At 33.7% G+C, this 18582-nt stretch overlaps 1 protein-coding gene across 1 annotated transcript in view; it reads left to right on the top strand.

Moving 5' to 3' along the window:
• The window catches only part of CDH9 (cadherin 9), a 95525-nt gene that overhangs the window by 24611 nt on the left and 52332 nt on the right, over positions 1 to 18582 (top strand). The window contains exon 2 of the mRNA XM_021552327.4: positions 5827 to 6142. Within this exon, the coding sequence (XP_021408002.1) occupies positions 5912 to 6142 (231 nt within the window). The 5' untranslated portion in view covers positions 5827 to 5911. The remainder of the gene's footprint in view (positions 1 to 5826; positions 6143 to 18582) is intronic.

Raw genomic sequence — 18582 nt, 5'->3', positions numbered from 1 at the left:
GCACATTTCACATGTGTAATCCAGTGGCCTGCTGCCTTGGAAGCAGATATTTTAAAAGTCTCTTTTATTTTCATTTAATACCATTTCTAAGAATTGAGAGACCCTTTTACACGGTGAGCTGGGAGTACTGCAGGCTTCATTCACAAGCTGAAGGAAGGATGGCTGGTCAACAAGCAGTCTAGAAACAGTTTTATCGCTCCTCAGAAGATACATGCTCCAGAGAAGGGCAGATGGTATCTGCACTGCCCTGGGAGAGTTGCTTTAAACCACAGCTTTCCCTCTGCACAGTTCTGCCCATGGGGCTTGTCCAAATATGACTCAACATGTTCTCTTGCCAGATCCACTACCTAGGGGATTTGGGTTGCTCATTATGAGTACTATTGAGAGGGTGACTTAGGCCATGATGAGGTGAATTTGGACCTGTATCTCCAATGTAGATACCCAAGAGTCTGGAAAAACTCTAAAATAAATGCTAACTCTCTCTTGTCACAGCAAGAGAAATATTTTTCCTAATGCACCTACAAACTATAGATTCATTTGCCTAAAGACATTAATTCAACAGATATTCCAATACAAATTGCTATTAGTTCAAATTCCCTATTATTTTTATTAGTATGACTCCTGGAGACATGTAGCTAAGGGAACCTGCAGTAGTGTCCCAGAAATAAAGAATTGCCTTCAGCTGTTTTCTGGCAAAATTTTCAAATGAGCTTCACTGTATGCAGTGCTGAACAGATAAGCAGTCCAATAGGCAAAAACAGTTCTGAAAATCTATTCTGAAAGGTTTGCAGTGGGACCTGCTGAGTGGGAAAGTGTTTCTTTAGTGTGGCCCATGTTTCTGTGCCTGAATAGGAACTGAGTACTTGTACTGAAATAATGGGTGTCCATCAATTAAAACCTGTCCCTTAAGCTTTGGGGATCCCTCACAACCTACTTCAGCTCTCCTAGAAATAATTTATTGATTACCTCAAATGTAGACCATATGCACATTGGTTGTTTACTTTTAATCTTTTCATCCTTAGCCCACATCCTATCTTTATCCATGAATAGAAAAGAGCGAAGGAAAAAAAAAGGTTTTTGGGCAGAAGAATGCTAAAAAAGAATGCTGTTTTTAGAAAGTCATACATCCAGATACTTATATTCATGTTTGCAGTATGACTTCACTCAGAGAATATTTGAGTGCTGCATCCAGAGGGAAGCATGTGTATGCATCCTGGGATATCTTTAATTAGTTGGGGAAGTGATAAAAGTGAACCTACAGCAGCACAGATCCAGCCTACTCCTAAATCTTGGTATTATCGGTGGCAGTGTGCTGTTTATAGCACATCCTTTTGTTGCTGCAGCTTCACCATTCTTAGTGTTCAGTCTAGGTAGATTAAAGTTGCATTCAGATATTTTGTTTTCAAAAAAAGGCTGACAAAGCCAATGAGACTATCTCCATACATGCAGGCTACACAAGATTTATATTTACTATATCCTGTTAAAATACATATTTAGTTTTTTAGACTGTTTGGATCATCCTGAACATTAGTTACGTCTTTCTTATTTAGAGATCAGAGTGCAATATGAAGCACTGCTGCTGCAGTTAACTCTGCTATTTTTAGCTATTTTAGCAGTAGATCTTTTAGAACGCAAATTTTGCTTCACTGTTACCAAATGAAACAGACTAATGTGGGATGCATTATCAAGTTGCTGAAGGTTAGCTTTTCTTCGTGTCATGCTTAAGAGTGACTGCTCTGCACTAATTAAAAACATTACCATGGCAATTGCTATAGAAACATTTAAATTGGCATCATCAGTAACAAATCCGTGCTATTGATCCCAGCAAGGCTTATTTCACACTTCACCTGAAGAATCTAAATAGAATATTTTGCATTCAAAAGGACTTCAAGAGATAAATTTTTTCCAGTTGTTACTATGCTCAGGAGAATAATGTTTTTTATACAGAGATTATTCATTTACCCGGAGCTGTTGTAGGATTCTGTACCAAAGTCCTTACTGCAAGGAGAGACTGCAATGGTTCTATTCTACCACTGCATATCCCTCAAACTATACAAATGAAAGAATACTTATTACCTCCACTCAGATCCACTGTTTTGCAAAATGGGAAAGAAAAGCAGGTTCTCAAAAATGCTTGGCATCAACATGTTTAATACATGAATGCCCCATCTTAAGAGAAATTTCCAAGATAACTAGAAAGAAAACCATTTTCTATTATTTGACAAGAACAAGAAGTTGATATTTTGCTGATTAAATGATGGGAGCACAAATGAAGTGAAAATAGATTGCATATAGAATATTAATCTGTTGCTTGGAAAAAAATAAGTTATCCTCTAAAGATCTTTGCTCCTCTTAGAAGAAAAGTCAAATTAGATGTTTATCATAACGTTCATCAGACTCACTGATCCAGATTGATAAGTCTTTCTTTACACCTAAAAGGTCCAGTTATCACAAAAATAAAAAGCAGGAAAACATGGGCTGTAGCTTCATTTTTTGTGTTTGTTCTTGCTTCATTCTTCTTGACATTAAGGATGCTATATTTCGACTAGGTAGTAAAGTCCTACTTATCAAGAAAATCAGTAGAGGGCAGCGCTACACAGAAAACCACATGTTTAAAGCAATCTCAGTTTAACTTCTACCCTGGCTGGGACATAATATGGGAAAATAGATTCCTTTGAGAAAAAGACCGCCGTGAAAAATTGGTGTTTGCAGAGAAATCATTTCTTCTAGCAGGGTCTGAACATCTGTGCATGATACACAGAGCTCCTTTAAAATGGAAAAGTGGTCTTACTTTTCCAAACCACACCAGAAATTTTTGTTTCAGTACTAAACCCAACTTATGAGTCTACAGAGCATAATTCCTGACCTGCTTGAACAACTGACTATGAGACAAGATGCATAAGCCAATGACCACCATGAAGTATTTCTCTGAGTACAAATAAAAGAGTGATATAAACCTCTTGTGCATTTAAATTAGTTGGGCAAATAGTGTTTGGACAGAAAGGAATGAGGGCAATTTCAGGAAATTAAAAATGGGAAGTTTTGAAATAGTAAAAATGAAGCAATTGAAATCTTATTTACATTTTAAATTATCACCAAACTGAACATGCAATCATACATATCTAAAAGGCCAAATGAAATTACATTGATGTCACCTACCCTTCTCAGTTTCAAAAAAAAAAAAAAAAAGTAGTAAAATCAAAGAAGAATAAATCATTTGAGTGTTAGATTTGTCTATGTTTTGAAATAAGGACATTTTGAAGTGAAAATTTTAACACTTTGGCATTTTTTAATCACTTCTTTTTCACAGCAGTCTTTCAAGAGTTACAGGTTTACGAAGAATATATTTAGTATTTCTTAATAGTTTTATAGATTAAACTATGCTTTAAAACTTCACCAAATATGCATGTTATTTTTGGGAATTTTTGCTTGGTTTATGTTTTGTTATGTCTTACTGCAGAAAAAATGGTAGGGTACAAGAAATAAGAGAAATAAATCAGTCATGACATTAAATGGATTAAAACAACATCATTATCAGAATAGTTACATTACAACACATAATTAATATCAAGTCAAAAGTAATCAAATACAAAATTTGATTAATATGAACATTTGAATATTATAATTCAGAAAGTACACAAGAGGATTCTTGAACTACAGTCCAATTGCAGCTATGAAAGAGCACTATTTGAGGACACAAGCACAAATGTCTCCAGAAGAGAAAAGAGACTTATCTTGATAAGAGTCTCTGGACAAAGATGATTGTCTGACTTCTAAATACAGTATTTCCAAAGGTTCCTGTTGCTGCCTACTTTCATTATGCAATATCTTAAGCAGGATCTAATATAGAAAGCATGAAGAATCCCTTCAATTTGTCTCAGATGATGCAGTGGAAAGGACTTGAAGTACAAGCAATGATGTCTTATGCTCTACATTAATAAATACCTCTATTCAGTGATAAAACATGCTTTAGTCTAGTATTATACAAGGAATTCAAATCATCAAACTTAAACATGGATGAAAGATTGGCTGACTTTAGTTGTTTTTTTTTTTTTCCTTTTGATCTGTATTCAGTAAATTTCAATCACAAGACATGATCATCATGTACTAAACATGTTCTCCAGTTAATATCAAAATTTGCTGGTATTAAATTAACCACAGGAGATGTGCACTTTGCCCCTCTGCCAGCAGCAGTAATATACTGAGCATTACAACAGAGAAAACCAGAACTGAAAGAAAACACACTCATGAATGTATGCTAAGATCTATGTACCTTCATGATTTTATGCAAATTATTTTGCTTAGTGCTTTGATTCCTCAATTAAAATAAAAAGCAAAAGAAAACAACTTTTCCTTCATGATACACATAATCTTCTGCATAAATATGACACCTATTAAGTTGTTTTCTTTTTGTTTTCTAACATGATCTTAGAAAGTGATAAATATTCCAAGCCTTCACTTATTGCTCAGCTAAAACTCTTTTTGAAGTTTCTAAAATGCTTAGACTTTGATCCTCCTTCAGGATTGCTAGTAAAGACACTGAGTCCATACAGAATATCATCATTTAAAGACAATTTCACACAAGGGCACAATTCCAGTAATTTAATCATTAAGGCCTTTAGAGTACAATTCACTAAATGTTTTCCATTAAATAGTCTTGGTTCTCAACTGACTAATAAATTTCACAAAAAGCATCTTATTTCCAAAATGAACTTTTGTACCGAAAAGACTACATTCCCATCTTCTATAAAAATCCCAAACAAATAAACACCAGAGTGAAAATAGCTGTTGGTAATATCGGGTTGCAGAAGAAAGGGCGATAATTTCTTGTGAGTTTTTTCAATTTCAAAATATCTGATTGTTGTGGCCTCACACTACTATCACTGTTAATAGACCAGGGCTCTCAAAGAAAATGTACTTTTGCTTCTGAATTGTTTTCCTATGATTTCTGTAGTATACAATGACAGCTCAGCTAAAGATATCCTAAAGCAAAAAGAGACTTAATGTGAAAAAGTTCATGAAAAACACTGGGAGATAAGGCACTTCAATTGTACTGCCAGATAAAGAGTATGAGATTGATTTTGTTTGAATAAATATTGCTTATAAACTCCCACACAAAACATCAGAATAATTTTCAGTAAAATACTAATTACCGTAAGGTTCTAGATCATGAAAATTCCCATTCATTCAGACACTATTCACGGAAAAATTAAATATATTCCAAATGAAGAATTCTTTTCCAAATACAGAGCTTTGTTAACCCCAGCAGGATTCCTACGAACCCACAGTTGTCTAACCAGTACTTTTTGTTCTTTTTAAAAGCATCTGTGGAAGGCATCAATAATACTTTACAAATTTCATTTTATGACTTCCTTTCTGCAGAAATAGAAGAAGATTCTCTGGACAACTGGGGGCTAGCAAAGGGGAAGAATGGGATGTATTAAGCACAAAGTAACAGAGAATTCAGATTTGCAGATAGTTCTGTACAGATACTAAGGGAAGATTGCATCAGGCTGAGCTGGAAGAGATTAGGTTGGAAGATTTCTTATTTGAAGTCTTTCCTTGTGTCAGGATGCTGCTGGTAGCTAAAGCTTTCAGAGAAAGTATTTTCCTCAGCTTGTGTTTTAAATTAATGTCTATAGACTTTGTGAATGAACTAGTATAAGATGAAAAAAGACATTAAAGTACTTGACTTAAAACTCTCTGAGTAATTTTCAGTTATTTGTCATTCCCATGGGTTATTGTTGTGATCGCTAGACTGTGTTCCTGTTTCCTTAGGGAAAAGAGTTATTGCAACTTACACAAACACTTTTCTCTGTCCCCTAGGTTTTTCTTACAAAAGGAATATTACATTTGAAAAATTTGTTCTGGTGAATTATTAGAGGAGTGGAGGCTAACAGCGTCTCTGGAAATGATGAGGACTCACTTCTTTCTGACAGTTTTGCTTTGGAGCTCTGTGCTTTATGTGGTTCATATGATGCCATCCCAAAAAAGGACTAACAAGCACTCACACAGTGAAAGGATAACAGGATTGTCAGAGAATGATGGAAAAACATTGCACCGCACCAAGCGTGGTTGGATGTGGAATCAATTTTTCTTGCTGGAGGAGTACACAGGTCCAGACACTCAATATGTGGGCAAGGTAAGCCTTGTGTTTAAAGGACTCTTTAAAGGTAATGCATCTAACAGTCTTGGTACATTCACTTCTTCTCCACAGCTGTTTTGCTTTTTGTACAGCAGTGGTCCCAATTTCTCGTTATGTCAAAGCACACCACAGACTACCTGAGGTTCCATGATTGTTCAAAGGTGTGAAAGAAATGAAGAAATTCAGTGAAAAAGAAAGGAAACTGTTCAGCCTAAAACGTTCCAATTTCTTATTATATATACCCATGCAACTTTTATCACTTTTTCAACTGTTAAACATAAATATTAGATAAGAGAATATAAAAGTTATTATTTCATTCATCTACCTTGTGGCTTTTACCAGAGTACTGGGCTGTATACTTTCTCAAGTGAAATATATAATTCTGTTAACAATAAAATTACTGTCTCTCTATGAGTAAAAGCAGGGGTGTAGTGTTTGAGGGGAAAAAATTTGGGTTTTGTGATTTCTGAAATAAATTGAAAATTTTACTTAATGAATTGAAGGACTTTACAGTCTTTGAGATCTATCTACGTCAGATGTTGTCAACAATGGCACCTCTGAATTCCAGTTGTCTATAATCCTATCTTTTCTGATAACATGACACTCAAAAATTTGTAGATATTTCAAAGGGCTCTCTGCTGTCTCATCATCCACAGATCTGACTTATGGTCTAGTATAACCAAGTTATCTCTATCAAGATCTGGAATATAAGAGATCTAGAATACACCCAGATTTACAATTAAGGAAATGTTTATCTTAATGGCTTAAATTAATAAATGACCAATTCAGTTTCTGTCATTCCTTCACAATGCTGTCACTAGTTCTTTTTGTCAGGTGACTTTTGCTTTCAGGTGCCTAGCTACTTAACTAATTTGGACATTTGTAGATAAAAGCTCCAAAATATTTTTGAACATTAGGTAATATCTCTGGTTGTGGAAGACATGATCATCTGGAAAACATGAAAATCATCTCCCTCTATTAAGAAACAAATGTCAAGGCAGTTCTTGTAACTAAAAACTCGATTCTTACCTTGTTCATATCAACAAGTTTTCCATGAAATAAATTCTGTCCTGAAGTAGCAGAAATGAGACAAATGCAAATAATCCAATTGGTAGATCTGTTTATCAGTAAAATAGAAAGGTTTGTTGTAAGCAAAAAGGTCTTCAATAAAGGATGAACTAATTGCATAGAGATGCTTCTAAAAACAATGTGTTTGCAAGTATTATTTCATATGGAGTAGTATAAAACATACAAAAAGGTGCACAATACTGCAAACTCCATAGCTGTAAATCTACCCAGACTGACAGTAATAGACTGATTTTTTTAGTAGAAATCTGTCATAGAGGAGAAGTAAATGTCAAACATTAGAGCTGCTTCCATTTTCAGTTCCACTGAATATAGATGAATGACTTCAAACCACTTTAACAGTCAAATAAATTAAGCTTACATCAAGACCATCACCACCATCCCTGTTTCACAAAAGGAATGCTTACATGTTATATTGCAACAGATGCAAACTCACCAGAGTAAGGTAAGATTGCATCTTACTTGTTCCAAACTAACAAAAACTATTAGACCTTATTACCATAGATTTAAGTCCAGGAAGAAAAACCAAATGGCTGTAGAGCAGATGGATATGAGATGTTTTGCTTCTTTTAACTCAAATTACATGTTGATAATTTTTACACTTCATTGCAAAATACTATAGAAAGACTCCTGAGAGATGTCAGCATCACAGATTCTCTAAACAGGTGAAAATCACCCCAAATATTGTCCTGTGTTCCAAAGAGGATTTGCATTGAACTGATGAACTCCATGTGTTTTCATTGATTTTATAACAGTTTATACCATGAAAAAATGATCCCAATTCTGTGCTCAGTGGTAAAAAACCACAGTAAATCCATTCTGAGTTAGTTCAAATTATCATAGGTACATGTGACATAAAGCACCAAGAGGGAGCTACAACAAGTCAAAGGAGGATTTTTTTTTTTTTAAGAAAGAAAAAACACCCCAACAATTTCATTGAACAACATTATTCTGAGAAAGGCTTAAATCTCAGGTTTAGTATTCTCCTCTTCAAAGGGATGGTAATTAGAAAACCATCATGTGTGAAGTAAGAGCACTTTCATTCCAACCCATGGGGACTAGTTCATAGCAAGCATTCTTATCTATCTCCTCTTTAATATGGATATGCACAGGAATATGGGTTACTGGGGTAGAATAACAAATGTAGTACTAAAATTTAAATAAAATTAATTAAGAAAATTTATTAGAAAATAAACTTCTAGGGAATCATAGATATAATATTTAAAAAATAGGTTTTTTTATAGTTGGAGTGTTGGCAGCCACCTTTCGGAGATGGGGGATATATGCAGAACAATTGCCTTGTGAATGTGATGGGAGTCAAGTTAAATCCAGACAATTTACTGTATGTCCACCTCAAATCTTTCCTTCCTTCTGCAAACTCAGAGGGTTCATGTCTCAAATGCAGATGAATGCATAAAATACATTGTTTCTAAAACACATAGGGAGATAAACATTACTTTAGAGTTTACATATGAAATATTCAGTCAGACATATGTAAGGTAAACAGTACCAGAGTCCCATTCAAAAAATTGGTCAAGAATGGAAAATAAATTCTAAAATTATAAAAATGGCTATGTTCTTTCCAAATGCCTGTTGCCTAGTGAGATGCCTATCTCAGTCAGATTATTAATGGGAGGGATTTTCATAGGATATAGCAAGAGTAAAACCTGCTTTTGCCTACTAATAATTCAAAGAAAAAGTGGATTACAATATCACATTAATAGTTAAATTTCTGAAATTAATTTATTTTTAAGGGAAGAAAAACAACCTGATAAGTTTTTTTATAAAATAAGAAGGTGTTGAGAAAACAAGCATCTGACTCTATATCATATCTGGGAATCTCCTTTTCTTTTTCAAGGGAGGGGCCATAGGTCCAGCCTCTTAGCTGCTACTAACTTGAAGCCCCTTGCAGAACCTGAGTAATGAAAGTTAAAACACTGACCTTCCATGAGAAAAGTTTACCAAATCCACTCATTTCCTAACAAAATATCCAAAGATATAATTATCTTAAAAAATGGACAAGCAGTTCAGGAAGTATTAAAATGCTGATGAGGATGATGTTTATTAATCACAGAAAAAATTGCACAGAAGGCTCTAACCAAATATCCCTCAAGGAAAAATTATTTTTATTTTACAAAACTAGTATTGATTTTATATGTCTGAATTTCTAAATGACATAACTGTTACCCACTGAATGGACATCAGTTGTGCAAAATGCCAAATACCTTTAACTCCACTCCTTATGAAATAGTCCTAGACAAGGATAAATAGACATGATCAAAATCATGAGCCATTTTGGAAAACATGGACATTTATATTTTGCAGTAGTATATTGAAGAGATTTCAAGAGATGAGATTTTCCCTCCTTTAAGACACTCAATTACATTTTTTACATGAAAGCTCTCCTCTCCCTATTTCAAGCAGACACCTTGCTAATAAATGCTGCTAATCTTGATGGACAGATAATGGATAAAGTACCATGCAATATATGTCAGAACCAATCATAAACATTACAAGCAAACACCTGCTTATCCCAGAATTTTAAAACGAAGAAACAAACAAGAATAAAAACATTTTTTCACACCACCTGCAACTTTTCTTTCTCATGATAAGAGGGGAAAATACAAAATAAAAAAAAATAAATGTCACTGCTCAAAATGAATATGCTCCTGTTTAACAACTTCCATAAAAACAAATTAACTAGGTTCTGCATTTCATAAGTAGCATTTAAATTGGATGAAAACTGAAGAAATATCTCTCTTCTATCACCAGTTAACCAAGGAATTTGTTTCATGATGTTTTTTGTGTGTCTTAACAAGATGTATAAAGTGAAAAGAAAAAAAGTAAAAAGGTAGTGTTTTAGTTTGTTGTTTTTTTTTTTTTCTATGGGGGGAGGTGTTTGGTTTGGTTTTGTCTTTGGAAGGTCAGGTTACAACATATTTTTAAATGCAGCCATTTCATTCCTGTAATCTACATTTAAAAATATTCAGATATCTGCAAGTAAGGTTGTCTGCTACAGCAGTCTGTCTTAGAGAAACAAAACCAAAAGAACTTAATTAAACTTAATAAATAGTTATTAACTTAACAATTATTTAACTTAAAAACAATAAAAGAGGTATCACTGAATTGCCAGCCTCACCAGATTTGGTTATTTATAAAATATTTCACTGAAATGCCCCTTTGTACTGAACAGTTTTGAGGGTTCTTTTTTCTTATTATTTAATGGAATTGGATAGTATTTTCTTGAAAATATAGACTGTAAATATATTAATGGCTGAAAATATTGTTTCACATTACTTTCTTCTCTGCCTTTGGTACACCTACCAGTTCAGAGTAGGCTCTCTCTTAATAAGAAAATCAGCAGAGAAGTTGGAAACCAGAAAGCAGTAAAGCACTTTCTTTGTTAGTCTTATCCTCATTCATTCATGTCCTCTGAACTTGTTGCTGAGGCTTTGGCCATACTCAGTCTCTGCTCTGAGCAGCTGGGGAAGAAGCTTATGGCCCACAGGGGTGACCCAAAAAAGCTGGCTTTTTGCAACACTGCAGTGCCCAAACCAGAAGTAACCTTAGTTGCTCCATCCTGAAGCATAATGTTCTCTTCCACAGTAGTTTTTACTAATTACCTAATACTATTTTCTTTGTGTACTGAATTTTTATCTTAATCTTGCATTTGAAGCAAGAGACAGAACTTTCTTTTTCACTTGTGACCTAAATAAATGTATGCAATTTTTCCATAAGGATTTCTTTATAGCATTTGCTATTTTCCCTCTACAGACAGTTTAAGAGTGACCTGTAAGGATGAGAGAATATGTACGTGCATTATCCTTTCAGAGTTTCAAGTGTAACCTCTACTTTGTTATAGCTACATTCCATTTGTTGCCCCTGTAAAACATTTGCAATCAGAACAGCAACTAAATGTGGCTAGAAATAGAATAATTTTTGATATGTTTAAACTTAGCACTATGGTAAATAAAAACAAACAAACAAACAAACAAATCCAACAAAAACACCCACAGAATCATTAAAAATAATATGCTTCTACCATTTAAAGATGTAATTCAACTGGGGGAAGACTTCATAATATTCTTAATATGTTCCATCTAGTATGCACTGTATCCCAAAGCCATCTTATAAATCACAATTTTTGAAGAAGGTGTAATAAAATATTTTCATTAGGATCTTTGTTCCTAAAGTAAAACCAATATTTTCAGATTGAATAAAAGATGAGAAATTAGTAGGGTCTCCTTTTGTCTTTCTCAGATCTCAAATTTTTCCTTGTGTTTGAGCAAATACAAGGAAATAATGATGTATTAAAACTGAAAGGAAAAAAAATAAAGACAGTAAATACCAAAGAAATAAGAAAAACAGTCTGACCAATATTTAAAAAATATGAAAGAGAAAACTTCTTTGATTAGTATATTAATAAATCATCTCCACTTCCACTACATTCTTCAGTTAACACATTTTAAAATAAATATTTGATCTAGTTTCAAGCAGCCATATCCTAGGCAGATGAACCACCAAAATGAAGCTAAAATTGAAACAGACAAACAGAAGGGAAAAAAATTTTAAAAGTGCCACAAGAAGTCCATTTCTTAGACACATTCATAAAATTAATGTAAATTAATTGAAAACACCAAAAGGGAGCCATAGATTTACTTGTTTAAAAATAATTTATTTTCTGGAGGTTTTCAACATAAATCTTATTGAAAAATTACTGGAAGTAAAATTTATTTTTGTCAAAAAAATAATAAAAAACAAAGTCTTCAATAAATTTTGCTATTTTAAAAGGAAGGTTGGAGGGCCAGGGAAGAAAATGATGAAAGGCAAATATTACGTTTTCCAAACACAACGGGACTCTGTTTTTCTAGAAAGGACAGCAGTATTTCTGACAACCTAAACACATTTTCAATTGAAGTTTCAAAAATAGTGACAATGATCACTAATAGTGATTAGCGATCTAATCACATAATATATAACCCAAGTATAAACAGTTAAAGTAGGAAATATCTCGAATATTACATTGCAAGAATGGGCCTAAGCTAGAATTTTGCTGTCAGATTTGAACATCATATTTCATATAAAATAAAGAATTATTTTTGAAAACAACTGCAATGATCAGAGGCTTCAAAGACATGAATAACAAGAGTGAGTTGGCATTGTTTGGTACAGATAGAGCAGCTGTCATGAGATCTGACAGCTTCTGTTTCTTCAGCTACATAAAAGGCTGTTATAAAAACAATCTGAAGTTCTTGTCATGTTCAGGGTGAGAAGTTGGGTTCATATTCTCATGAAGTTGATTTACAGTTATTATCAGGAAAAAGTTTTTGATGGTAAATATAGTCAATACAGTTAAGTACTAGGTAAAGAACTCTCAGAGAGACAGGATTATATTGATCCTAGAGGTTTTCATGACAAGCCAAAAAAAAACCACATGCCAGAAAGGTGACAATGATCCTACCCAGAGGCTGAAGCCTGTGTTTCTGTTTAGGGTCTTGTCTGTTCTGTTCTCAAGGATTCTGTGTGTGGTTTTCAAGTTCAACTGCTAAATCAGATAAACTTGTTTGGAGTGGAAAAAGTTAAATAAAACAAACAAGAAATCCTGAACCAAAATAAACCCAGAAATATAAGAAATGGGGAAATCCTCAAAGCTTTCACTGCAAATTTCCCCTTTCTCCTTTCCCTTGTTTTTTCAATTTCCTTGTCCTGTCTTCCTTCTCCTCTTTGGGAACAGAACATCCAGACTGCAATGATTTTCAGTTTAAAAAGAATAAAATAGGAAATGCCAAAATATGTACCATTATAGATACTTAATGGATAAAGGGATGTTTTCAATGTAATTTTTGACAATTTAGCAACACTGAAAAGTTCACCCATAGCAAAAATGCAGGCATCTAAAAAATTACTAAGCTACTTTTAAAGCTAAAGTCAATTCAAGACAATTCGACATAGGCAAAACCAGCAATATTTCTCTAATTCTTTTCCATTTTCCCTCTCTTCCTCCATGCTTCTCTCAGGTGTGGAAAAAGTTATGGTCACCCAATACCCAACCTAGCAGCAATGGCATGGAGTTTACTTTATAGTTCATCCTAATGCTTGCTCTTGGATTAGCCACAGCTACCCTTCCCTGGGGAGTGTGCTCAGAGCACCAAGGGGGTGGGACCAGACAACAGGAATGGGGGGACCTCCCCTGTGGAATTCATTGGAATTAAGCATGTTGACAAATTAATAAAAAAACAAGGCTTGAAGTAAAACCACCTGTTTTAAAGACATGGTGGGCATGGAGAATGGAGTCCTCTTCTGTCTGCAATAGTAAATTCCAGCTGCCAGTTAAAACATAATTTTCAATTTAATAAAAATGTTTTTTCTGAGCTTAAAAGTCTCTTGTTCTTGTCAAGCTCCATATGTGAAAAAGCCTAAGAAGGTCTGTCTTGAAGATCTGTCTGGCTCAGGAACTTGGCACCATAGGTAATTGTTATTCGTAGAATAGATCTATCTTATTAAAACTTCCTTGTCTAGTATTCCTAAACTTTGTAGCATTAAGCCTGAGAAAAAAAGATTTGACCAGGGGCAATCTGCAGACCTATCATTATCTATTATCAGGCAATCATTTATTGTGCATGAAGAGGTGGGAGCCTGATGAAAAATTATTTCATTATATACTTTCCATTATGTTGTTTATTTCTTCCCTTGATTACATTATGGGAATGATTCTGGAGAGAGCAAGTACTCTGACTGTATTGTGGTGTTCTGGTATCTGCCAGCCCAGCGATGGAGTGCAAGAGCCATCAGAGCAAAAGAGTATATGACTACCTAAAAAGGTAGATTTGACAGCATCAGAGGATGGTATTGTGCAATGTCTTGTCTCTCAGGGAGAAGGTTATGAATAGTCATCTTGACAACAAATAGCCAAGCTGTCAACAAGCAACTGCCAAGAACAGCAAGTGTTTTCTTCCTATATGTGCCCGATACATCAAATATTGTGTATTGCAGGAATCATCACACATTTCAGTCTTCTGGAAACTGAAAAAAAAATGTTAGTCTAGTCCATGTAATTGACCAATTTAACACTATGCTGGGTATCAATCAAAAGACGAGTTGGTGTACTCTTTTCAGTTTCAGAAATACATAACCATGGTCTCATCATTGCTGTATGTATTGCTGTAGCAGCACAAACACTGGGAAAATTTCTACTCACTCTTACATAAACCTAGAGTCAAGAAACCCTGCTTAAATCCCTCTTTTCTGTTTTTACACAGAATGTAGTACAATTAATAAGAAAGCATAACAACCTCCATGAACATTTCAGATGTCATAAATTCCTCTCTGTCTTTCTTCACATTTAAGACACAAGTATGCCCATTTAAGATGAAAGCCACTATAGCAATTTTTTTCAAATTTTCAAAGCAAGGAAATGACAACCAGTGTGATCACATTAATAGAATCTTTTAACTGAAAATAAAATTTTGTTATGTATTCTCCATTTCTATAGGAGGAAACTAAGGAGAAATGACACCAATCCTCCCTTATTTTAGTTGTAAAACTCTTGCCAGAATCAAAAAGAACTTTTTAGAATGGTTGATTCAGGATATGGGCTAAAAATTCAGAAAGAATTTTTAGCCCATATCCTGCCATAGAAATAATTGGTAATGCTGGAAATAATTATTAATAAAATTTGACTAAATTTTTGTTTTATATAAATTTTACTTTATTTTTTCCATCTGTAAATTGAAATTGCCAACATTTCTGTAATGAAACTTTCCCTCAGAACATGTCTGTGTGTGAGTTGTTCCCACACAAAAAAAAGCTCTGGAATAGAATGACAATAGCCATGAAGTATGGGGCTGCATGGTATATCAGGGTACACTATGAAAATGAGAAAGATACAGAACCAAATATAGGTATTTGGGGAACAGTACTTCAATGCTTAAATTTGTGATATAATCAATTGCTTTAACTTTTCCTAATGAATAACAATGACCAAGACTAAATGGGATATTGTTGTACTTCTATTCAGGTATTCATAAAATTAATCTACACAACTTAAAATTTGTATTTGTTGTCACCGTCTGTAGCCATTTTTGACCTTTGAACTTCTAGCTGTTACTGCATATTTCTGATTAAGAGCTGAATTTAACTAAATTTCCAAATATTGAGAATAAATTTGGTTCTTATAAAAAAGTTCTGGTTTACAACTTCTATGCAGTTAAAGTGGAATTAAACACAAATATATCACACTGATAAAATTTTGCAAGTACTGATATAACCTTTAAAAATGGTTCTCTTCTGATAGTTCAGTCTTACAAGGATTGTGGAAGTAAACATATTTTTCTTTTTAATAAGCATTTCTGATGAATGAATCCTGTCAAATACCAGGAGGTAACAGAGCATTAAATGTTCATATATAACAGGTAGCTAACTGATAAGAACACATTAACAAATGAAAAATAAAATATTAAATGTATTTGCTTTCCCTTTCTCTCTACCATTACATTGCTTGCATTTAAAATTGTGAGATTACAAACCCTGTAAAGAAATAATGTTTTTTTTTTTTTAAAAAGAGGGGGAAAAGACTGTATGTGCTGTGTAAAACAAGTAAAAGAAATAAACATTTGCCTTTAGTTTTAAACCTATATTAGTCAAAAATAAACAATTGGTGTGGACAATAAAATAAATTTAAAGAAGAATTGTCCTAAAAATTATGAAAATGTATGTGTGTGTGTGTTTGTATCCATGTAAATCACTGGTTTATCTTCAGGATAAAGAAAGCATTTACACTGATATCTTTGATGCGAATAAAAGAGAAAAGGATATATCAAATGTTAAAATCATGACTCTAGGATAATAATTTCCACATCCATAAGTACAATTCAATGAAATTTATCAAAGTATTTTACATTAAATGAACATCACCTATGGTAAGACAGGCACTGACAAAACATTTCTTCTTCTGAGGAGAAAACTGCAACAAATTTTCTGAAACAGTGATTTGAGGTCACAAAACAAGCCAACGACAACATTTTGATGTTGAATGGAATACCGGCTGGGTAGGGACAAATTCACAAGGTTTATCTATTTGAAGAGGTCAAGACAGAAAAGAGGGTACTCATCAAGAGTGAAAACCATTTGAAATAATGCACTTCTGTTCCCTTATTTTAAATAGTACCAAATTCTCAAATTCCATCTTAAAACTTATTTTCAAATGATTAACAAGATCATAGCCAACATTTTACTCCAGTTGAAGTTGTAGGATAATTAGCAGAACAACCAGTTTTATTATGTGTGCTGTGTCCTTCTCCAGAGGAAAGAGAACTTTATTAGACAAAAACGGATTTCAGAAAAGAATGGAGACAGTCATCATTGAATTCTCCAGTTCTCCCCCCACCAATTTATTTTACAAAGTTATTAGAAAATTAGCATCAGTGCGTTCAGAATTTTATCTCCCTTAACCACATACAAATGCTTTGACAATCCTTGCTGTTGAACTAATAATATACCTATTCCCTTATGCACCTCCTGCTGAGTTGTTTTTTTTTATTAATATTTGCATTAAAAATCTTTTTTTTTTAAATCCCTCTTGAACAACCCCTGCACTGTCAAATGTCTCCTTCTTAATCTCATTTCATCTGACCAGCTTGCAGATTCATCTGTTAAATTAAACATGAAGCAACCCTGTTGGTGAGCAGGGCTTTATGCTTGGTTTGGGCCTTATGCTTTGATTTCTCTAGGCACTATTTCTCTTTCATGGAGCTTTCCTCTGAAGCCCCAGGGAGCCTTGTCCTGTCTCCCCTCTAAGCCACAATCTTCATGTTTGATCACACGAGTATGATCAGCCTGTGGTTTATCCACCTCAGGCACCCTCCAAATGCAGTTACACTCACCAGTTTCTGTTGCACCATGGAAGTCATTAAGGAATGTTGATAACTATTTCAACCACTGGTTTGTCTTTGCCCTCATTATAGTTATGGCTTTCCAATTCTTGAAACAAGATTTTAAAAGACTACATGAGTAAGTAACACAAATTTCAATAAAGACAAGATGAGTGACAAACAAGAAAAATAAAAAAAATATGCTAAACATTTTTTTCCTAACTACTGGTTTTTATGACACTCTTCTTGAAAAAATAGCTTCACTGAAGAAGTTACCTTATCATATTACAGATTCAAGGCTTGGTTCTTATTATGTCCTATCCTGATTAAAACCTTTTTCTTTGATATACCTACCTTTGAGAATCTGGTTCCCAGATTTTACCAGGAGTTGGGCATATGCCTGTCATGGAGGAGACATGGGGTGGAGGAATTGCACTCACACTGATGATGGTATGACATGGATATCTTTACAGAATACTTTCCCTGACTACTCTTCAGCTGGTATTACAATTTACTATTTCAACACAGTCAGCAGAACAGAGAAACAGGATAATATTTAAAATTAACTTCATTCTGTGTTTTTCTTTTTTTTTTTTTTTTTTTTTTTGCTTGGTCAATATTGTCAATAAATAAGCAGTAACAAAGGACCTTAGTGATAATTTCAGCAATGGCCTTACTTTCTTTCCAGTACAGTTCATTTGAAAATTTGGTTTTGGATAAACATTTAAGATATTTAATGTGCCACCACATAACAATGGAATTCCTAAGTTAGTATTGAGGAATGAATGAGTTTCTTCTTTTGTGGTGTGTACAGTGCCCATAAAATATTTTTTTTACCAGTTTGCAAATCAGGATCTTAGGAAAAATACATCATTTTAAACTTAATCTTTTTGGTAGAGATCATTGTGAATCAATAAGCATGAAACTCAGCATAATAACTTTTCAGGTTTCAAATGCATTAATGTAAGAAACAAGTATGTTTTAAGGAGAGAATGTATTTTGAATATTTCTGGAAACTACATATCCAGCAGCTTAAAAAAAGGTCTATAGTCTGTTTGTTTTTTTTTTTCACTTGATGCTGAAATCCTAAAAGTCTGTTTACATATTTAAGGCCACAAAGGACTCTGGTCATATTGGCTTATGTCTCAATATCCTAATATTCCATTATACTGTATGACTTCCTAAAAACCATGCAGTCTTGATCAGTGCACAACTGTCTATAAGTGTCTGTATATATATATATATATATATATGTACATGAAATTATGATCAGAAGTGACAAAATACTAAAATATTCCTGTTATTGATATCTTCTTGACATTGTTGTGGATTACCCATTCCTGGAAACACTTAAACACTCAGAATATTCAGTACAGTCCTTGTCCAAATTTCGGGCAATGGATAACCAGGAAAGGTAAAAGACATCAGATTCATAAAAGAAAAGAGAAACAAATCACAAAACCAAATACATGTCTGTTATAA

The sequence above is a fragment of the Lonchura striata genome, chromosome 2, assembly GCF_050655825.1.
Source record: "Lonchura striata isolate lonStrDom1 chromosome 2, ASM5065582v1, whole genome shotgun sequence".
In the NCBI taxonomy this organism is placed as follows: Eukaryota; Metazoa; Chordata; class Aves; order Passeriformes; family Estrildidae; genus Lonchura; species Lonchura striata.
Note: the sequence above shows the minus strand (reverse complement) of the source record. Positions and strands in the feature narration are given on the sequence as shown.